The sequence below is a fragment of the Panthera uncia genome (genome assembly GCF_023721935.1).
Source record: "Panthera uncia isolate 11264 chromosome E2 unlocalized genomic scaffold, Puncia_PCG_1.0 HiC_scaffold_19, whole genome shotgun sequence".
Classification (NCBI taxonomy): Eukaryota; Metazoa; Chordata; class Mammalia; order Carnivora; family Felidae; genus Panthera; species Panthera uncia.
The window spans coordinates 4,304,355-4,311,558 of NW_026057588.1; the positions used below are offsets into that span (position 1 = coordinate 4,304,355).

At 60.4% G+C, this 7,204-nt stretch overlaps 2 protein-coding genes across 2 annotated transcripts in view; both read left to right on the top strand.

The window, feature by feature from the left end:
- GARIN5B (golgi associated RAB2 interactor family member 5B) overlaps nt 1–5,025 on the top strand; it is a gene marked incomplete at its 5' end in the record, with an annotated part of 7,540 nt that extends 2,515 nt beyond the window's left edge. The window contains 3 exons of the mRNA XM_049621371.1: nt 395–2,376; nt 4,716–4,804; nt 4,897–5,025. Of these exons, the coding sequence (XP_049477328.1) occupies nt 395–2,376; nt 4,716–4,743 (2,010 nt within the window). The remainder of the gene's footprint in view (nt 1–394; nt 2,377–4,715; nt 4,805–4,896) is intronic.
- Nucleotides 5,026–5,183: 158 nt separating this feature from the next.
- On the top strand, nt 5,184–6,772 carry LOC125915574 (cytochrome c oxidase subunit 6B2). The gene is made up of 4 exons (XM_049621518.1): nt 5,184–5,367; nt 5,482–5,611; nt 6,383–6,483; nt 6,606–6,772. Exons 2-4 carry the CDS (start codon nt 5,500–5,502, stop codon nt 6,657–6,659), a joined length of 267 nt encoding a protein of 88 aa, XP_049477475.1. The 5' UTR covers nt 5,184–5,367; nt 5,482–5,499; the 3' UTR covers nt 6,660–6,772.
- The last annotated feature ends 432 nt before the right edge of the window (nt 6,773–7,204 follow it).

Genomic DNA, 7,204 nt, shown 5'->3' on the forward strand with positions numbered 1-7,204 from the left:
CTGGACTCCTGGTCTGAGGGAGGAGGAGCTGAGGGGTCTGGATTCCTGGGTCTGAGGGAGGAGGGACTGGGGGCCTGGACTCTTGGGTCTGAGGGAGGAGGGGCTGGGGGCCTGGACTCCTGGGTCTGAGGGAGGAGGGGCTGGGGGCCTAGGCTCCTGGGTCTGAGGGAGGAGGGCTGGGGGTCTGGACTCCTGGGTCTGAGGGAGGAGGGGCTGGGGGCCTGGGCCCCTGGGTCTGAGGGAGGAGGGGCTGGGGGGCAGGACTCCTGGGTCTGAGGGAGGAGGGGCTGGGGGCCTAGGCTCCTGGGTCTGAGGGAGGAGGGCCCTGTGTCCTGGGCTCTGGGAGCCTCCCCTGGCCGTGACCATTCTTCCCCTCTTCTCTGTCCACCTACAGTGTTGCTCTTCTGACTCAGACACGGCCACAGTCCTGGGCGGTTTAATTGAGACCCCCATCCGCTGTGCCTCCGCAGACACCCCTGATATTTCCTTGCTGGAATCCTATGATCCCTTCAACACGTACCTGTGGCAGCAGGACATCGAAAACCTGATGGACCTCGATACCAGCACCTTGTCCTCGTCCTCCTTCTCCCCAGCCAGCTACCCTCCCCGCTTCTCCCTCCCAGCCTCTTACTCCTCCTCCCACAGGCGCAAGGAAAAGGCCCAGGCTCTGGGATCCGGGCAGAGGCAGCGGCCTCCACCCTCTCAGAAGACCGCAGCTGCCCGCGTGGCCGCTTGGAAGGTTCCATTCCTCCGTGACCAGTCCAAGAGGGTCTCAGCAATGCATGATCCATCCCAGAAGATGTCGACTGCACCCGGCCCACCCCGGGGGGCCCCAGTGGTACCCGCTGTTACCCAGAAGACCCCAACAGTACACGGCCCCCCTTGGAAGGCCCCACCTGTATCCGTTACTTCCCGGAAGGCCGCAGCCAGTCCTGGCCCGGCCCGGAAGGCCCCACCTGTATCGCCTACTTCCCGGAAGGCTGTATCTTCCTCTGTCCCAGGAAGGAAATCCGTGTTCCTACCTGCCCCATCCCAGAAGGCTCTGACGTCACCTACTCAACAGAAGATGACACCGGACACTGCCACTTTGGGCACGTTGCCCACAGGAGGTCCTAGACGGCGTGTGCTCGAGAGAAGCCAGCGTGAGGGGACGCCAGGACCACTGATGTTTGTGGGCACCCAGGAGATGGACCTGATAGAGACAAGGACCCAGAAAACATCCCAGGACCTGCCTTTTACCACCACCAAGAAGGAGTCGGAGGAGGTCGTGCTCACTAAAGCCCTGAAGATCACCCTGGATGGCTTGAAGGGCAGGGGCAAGTTGGAGGACAAGGTCCACAGAAAGAAGGAGGAGATATCCCTGGACAAGCCTGGCTTAACCTCCCAGACGGTGGGGCAACAGCAGAAGTGGCTCAAGACCCAGGAGGTGGTCATCCAGGGACCCCCAGAGGAGCAAAGCAGGCCGTTCTCAGTGGAGGGGCTCACCCTTGCCAAGCTGATGATCATGGCCAACTCCAAGGAACCGCCCCTGAGGCCCGCAACAGTCAATCCGTCCTCCTGGCTCTCGAACCCCCCGATGCCTGACATGTCAACAGTCAGCCCCAGTGAGGTGCCCTTGCTGCAGGGGACACCAGAGGTGGTTGGAGAGCAGTCCCTGTTTGGCACCTGGGTGAAGGAGAGAATGCATCCGTGGGCTGAAGGGAGCATGTATCGCTGGGTAGAGGCACAGCCCCAGGTTCCAAAAGAGGCTTCCGAAGTGCCTGGCCTTCCCAGGCATGAGGCCAGCAGCCTGATGATGGACAATGTCTCCCCAGAGCCCATCAGTCTGCCTGCATCAAGGTGGGAGGAGGTACCCCCGTGGCCCATCTCACTGACCCCCATCTCAGAGACGAAGGCCAGTGTGTTCCAGCAGCCAAAGAGAGCATCTCTTGAGCCTGAGGGGCAGTCAGACCAGCTGGAGGGGAGGTCAGACCAGCTCAAGAAGACTCCAGACCAGCTGGAGGGGATGCCAGACCAGCTCGAGAGGACTCCAGACCAGCTTGAGGGGATGCCACACCAGCTTGAGGGGATATCGGACCAGCTCCAGAGGATGCCAGACCAGTTTGAGGGGATGCCAGACCAGTTCAAGGGGATATCAGACCAGCTCGAGAGGATGCCAGACCAGCTCGAGGGGATGCCAGACCAGCTTGAGAGGATAGACCAGCTCAAGAGGATGTCAGACCAGCTCCAGGGGATGTCAGACCAGAGTCCCCTGGCCATAACAAAGTTGTCCTCTGATGTTATCTTACCAACGCTCGTAGAAAATGAGAATATGATGGGCATGGCCCCCGAGGTGGAGGACATAGAGGAACCGGGTGCTTACAGTCCTTCAGCCAGGTATTTGGGGTGACAGCTGACACGTTCTGTCAACTCCATTAGCTGCAAGATAAAAAGAGGATCATTCCCTTTTTTCACTTTTATTCACGGACTCAATGTATAGAGAGTGTTGACTTGTGCTAGGCATTGTTCTAAGCACTAGAGATATGGCATTGAGCAATTTGGGGAGGATATGCTCCTGTCATCTTGTGTGTAGAGCCCAGGGATGTTGTTCAATGTCCTACAATGCACAGGATGGCCCACCACAGCAGAGAATGATCCAGAGAAAATATCAGTAGTGCTGAAGTTAGGAGCCCTGACAATTAACAGCTAAGTCAATTATATTGCACGCTATAAGGTGATAGCTCCATGGGAAAAGAGCAGGGGGGTGGGGGGGACTAGGGATGAAGATAGGCAGCCTCCTGTATTGGACTGGTTGGTGCAGGAGGGCTTCAGTGAGTTGATGTCATTTGTGTAAAGGCCCGAAGGAGGGGAAGAAGGAAGCCATGCACACATCTGGTGAAAGTATGTTCCCTGCAGAAGAAACAGCCACCGCAAAGGCCCTGAGGCATGAGTGTGTGTGTGATACGTTGGACCAAGAGTGAGTTCCAAGGGACCCCAAGAGTAGGAAATGAAGTCAGAAAAAGTCACGCAAGTGGTGGTAATCACGTGGGACCTTGCAGGCCATTTTAAGGCCTTTGGCTTTGATGCTGAGTGAGCTGGGGGATTTGGGGCAGAATGGCTGGGACTGGTGTATATTTGAAAAGGCTCTCTCTGGCCAAAGCATAGAGAAGGTAAGGGGGGCAAGGATGGGATCTGGGAGAATAGGGAGGAGACAGTTGCAACGATCCAGGCATGAGACAAGAAGGGAGGTGTTGGAAGTGTGAGAAAGAGGCAGGATGGTTGAGCCGACAGATTGGCTCATGGATTGGACACGGCCATGTGGTTTCAAGGGCAAACGTAGGGTCTGGGGTCTGAGACACTGGGGAGACGGAGAGGCTGTGAATGCAGCAGGTGGCAGGGAGGGGATCAGGATCGTCTAAGATCCCTGGTGAAGAAGTGGGGCAGGTAGCTGGATATATGAATTGGGAGTGACGGGAAATCATCGGCACATGGATAGTTACCACAAGCCAAGAGACGGGAGGAGGTCACCAGCCAGTGAGCGTCGACAAAGAGGGTGCAAAGTGTTTAGAAAAGGGGAAACCAGGGGCGCCTGGGTGGCTCAGTCAGTTAAGCGTCTGACTTCGGCTCAGGTCGTGATCTCGTGGTTCGTGAGTTCGAGCCCCGCGTCGGGCTCTGTGCTGATGGCTCAGAGCCTGGGGCCTGCTTCGGATTCTGTGTCTCCCTCTCTCTCTATCCCTCCCCGACTAGCGCTCTGTTTCTCCCTGTCTCTCAAAAATAAATAAATGTAATTTTTTTTTTTTTAAAGAAAAGGGGAAACCATAGTGAGAGTTGGCAGAATGGTGACAGCCTGGGTGTCAGGGGCAGCTGCGTGCAATGCTGCAGTTAGGTGAAGGAATACGGGACTGAGGCAGGAGCCCTGGGCTTACCAGCAAGGATTTTATTATTTGTTGCATGGTGGGAACAAAGACCCGAATGGGGCAGGCCGACGGGAGCACAGAAAGCAGGGGATCACTTGCCGCAACCCTTGAAAACACGATGCTCAGTGAAAGGAACCAGATGCAGAAGGCCTCATCGTGTGTGATTCCATTTGTGGGAAACTTGCAGACCAGGCAAATAAATCCAAGCGGAATGGTGGTTGCTAGGAGCTGGGAGGAATGGGAGGAATGGGGAGGGATGACTTATCGGGAACAGGGGTCTCCTTTTGGGGTGATGAAATGTTCTGGAGCTAAGTGGAGGTGGTGGTTGCACAGCACTGTGGATGTAATTAGTGTCGCCGAACTGTGCACTTTCAAACGGTTGCAACGGTAAATTTTATGTGATGTGTATTTCCCCGCTATATACCTACCTACCCACCCACCCACGTACGCGTACTTTCCTATGAACGTGCTATGCAAAGAGGGGACGCAGAGAGGAGGGGTCCAGCAGCTTTTTTCCAAGTAGTTTGCTGGAAGGGGAGGAGGGACATGGCAAGAAGTAGCTGGTGTAGGAAGTGAGCACGAGAGTGCCGAAGAGGAGAGAGAGATTAGCATTTGCGTGTTGGTGTGAAGGATCCACAGGCGGGCTCCCCCGCAACTAGGCAGGAGGGAGAGAAACTTGGGAGGGACAGCAGGGACAGGAAGACACTGGTGGGGACCCTTATTCCAGCTCACGCTTCATTTTAGCAGGGATTTACTGAGCCCTCATTATGCTCTTCCTGTGACCTCCAAGACCCCCTCTGGCTTTCTCTCTCTCCGCAGCATACAGAGTTCCCAGAGCCTTCAATAGCGGGATTCGGGGGGAGTCAATCTCAATCGCCAAAGTGTCCAAAGGAGCCCAGCGTGACCAGGTAGCCAGAGACCCTGCGGACCCGCCTTAGTCCTGGTACTGAAGTCCGGCGGCTCGGACACCACCCTTACTCTTTCCTCCTCTTCCCCACAGGCCCCCAGGGTGCTGTGCACCTGTACCGTAAGAAGCAGGGTGCTGAAAAGCCCGGGCGGGGGGGACGCTCCCTCTAGGGTAGAGACCAGAGCTATCTATACGTTTATATATTGGGGGGCGGGGGGCGGGGGAGAGCCCGCGGAGCGGCCCAGCTTCGCAGAGATTAAAAGCCTGAGTCTGAGACTCGGCAAAAATCGTGACTGGGTGCCAGTGTGTGCGCGCGGGGTGGCGTCGGGCTGGAGGTGGGAGGCGGCGGGGGTGGGGGAGGTGGTCCAAGCAGACCCTGCCTGGCGGCCCAGAGCGTCCCCTGCAGCGCAGCGGCTCCCATTGGCTGGGGTTCCAGGGGCCCCAGCCAATCCTGCCAGGAGTCGTGGTTTTCCTGGGCTGGGACCCCCGACACTCAGAAGCGAGGGGCACCGCCGGATGGAGCCACAAGCACAGCTGACCCAGTGACACGTTGACATCAGTCTGGTGAGGGCAGGGCGGGTGGGATCAGGGACTGGGCTTTGGGGCGGGGGCCAGGAACTGGGTGCGGGTCTGAGCGAGAGGCGCCTTCAGGCCCCACGGAGCCCCCTGCCCCTGCAGTAGCTGCCGCCTCCCTGGATGTTGGATATTGAGTTCCAGAAGTCCCCCAAGGGGAAATGGACAACACCACCCTTCGACCCGCGCTTCCCCAACCAGAACCAGACCCGCAACTGCTACCAGAACTTCCTGGGTGAGACGTTGCGGGCCAGGTTAGGGGGAGGGAGACAGAAGAGGCGGAAAGGGGTCCGCCCCACCTGAAGACAGGGAGAGGGTCCCGGACCGGCCTCGGTGGCGGTGACCGTTGGGGTGGGAGGGGAAGGGGGGGGGGGGGGGGGGGGTCGGAGGGGGCGGGGCCTCGCCGGGGAGTGGGCGGGGCCTATCTGGAGGGGCCAGGGCCGAGGGGTGGGGCGAGGGTGCGATGGGCGGGGGCCTGGCCAGGAGAGGGTGGAACCTGCTCTGGAGGGGCGGGTACCAAATCCTGCAGGGGCGGGGCGAGGGAGGAATAGGCGGGGTCTATCCAGCGTGGGCGGGGCTTTGTCTGGAGGGGAGGAGACCCTGTCCTGGAGGGTGGGATCGAGTCTTGGAGGGGAGGGGCGAGAGAGAGATAGGCGGGGCCTATCCGGTGGGGGGCGGGACCGAGTCTTGGAGGGCCGAGGCAAGGGAGGGATAGGAGGGGCCTACCCAGCAGGGGCGGGGCCTGTCCGGGACGGGGCGTGACCTGGTCTAGGGGCCAGGACTGGGCCTGGAGGGGGCGGGGCCTGGCCTGGAGGGGCGGGACCGAGTCCTGGAGGGGCTGGGCATGGCCTGGAGGGGGTGGGCCGACCGTGGAGAGGCGGGGCCTGACTGGGAGTGGGCGGGGCCTGCTCTGGAGGCCTGGGGACCAAGTCCTGGCGGGGCGGGGCCTGGTCTGCTGGGACTGGGACCGAGGCAACCCCGCGGCCCGCTCCGCCCCACCCCTCAGACTACCACCGCTGCGTCAAGAGAATGAACCGCCGTGGGAAAAGCACGCAGCCCTGCGAGTATTACTTCCGCGTGTTCCACTCGCTGTGCCCCAAGAGCTGGGTGAGCAGGGGGCCGAGGGGGCGTCGGCAGCCGGCCGGGCGAGACCGGACCGGGCGAGGGTGGAGGGTCCCGCGGAGCTGAACAAGCGCCCGCCGCCTCCCCTCCCGCCCGCCTCTCCCCAGGTGCAGCGCTGGACCGAGCAGATCCAGGGAGGAACCTTCGCAGGCAAAATCTGACGGCCTGAGTGCGGACGTCCCGAAGGATCAGCGCGCTGACACCCTCCACCCCCCACCGTCCTCGAGTCTCCCCGAGACTCTCTAAGCCACACATAAAGCTATGTTGCTGCTGACGTTTCTTATTATCTGGCGTGGGGGCTGGAGAAGACCTTTGTCTGTGGCCTGCAGCTAACACTACTGGTTCTGATGGAGGAGGGGGCAGGGGAGGATTCTGCTCCGTCGGGCTGCCATGGAGGGAGGGTAGGCAGGTGTCCAGGGCGGCAGCAACCAAGCCCCGTCCGCCCGTGCCCCACTGCCTCCAGAAGCAGCCGCCACCAGCCCGGGGTCCTCTCTGGATCTCTGGATGACCACGCGCGCCCACCAGAGTGCCCCTGACTGTCCATCCCCACACTTAGTCGCCCTCCGTCTCCTCCCTCAGGAGCCTCTTCCTCTCTGGCCTGAACGCCTCCCCCACCTCCTTTGGGACTTCCATTCCCAAGTTCTGGGGTGGGGGGAGTCTACTGTGCACACCCCCCCCCCCCCCCCCCCCCCCCCCCCCCCCCCCC

Bases quoted from the DNA above. Each gene is read 5' to 3' on its own strand.
- LOC125915574 (XM_049621518.1), top strand. From the start codon at position 5,500: ATGTTGGATATTGAGTTCCAGAAGTCCCCCAAGGGGAAATGGACAACA. The intron at 5,612-6,382 runs GTGAGACGTTGC...CCCACCCCTCAG, and splicing joins CTGCTACCAGAACTTCCTGG to ACTACCACCGCTGCGTCAAG. The intron at 6,484-6,605 runs GTGAGCAGGGGG...GCCTCTCCCCAG, and splicing joins CGCTGTGCCCCAAGAGCTGG to GTGCAGCGCTGGACCGAGCA.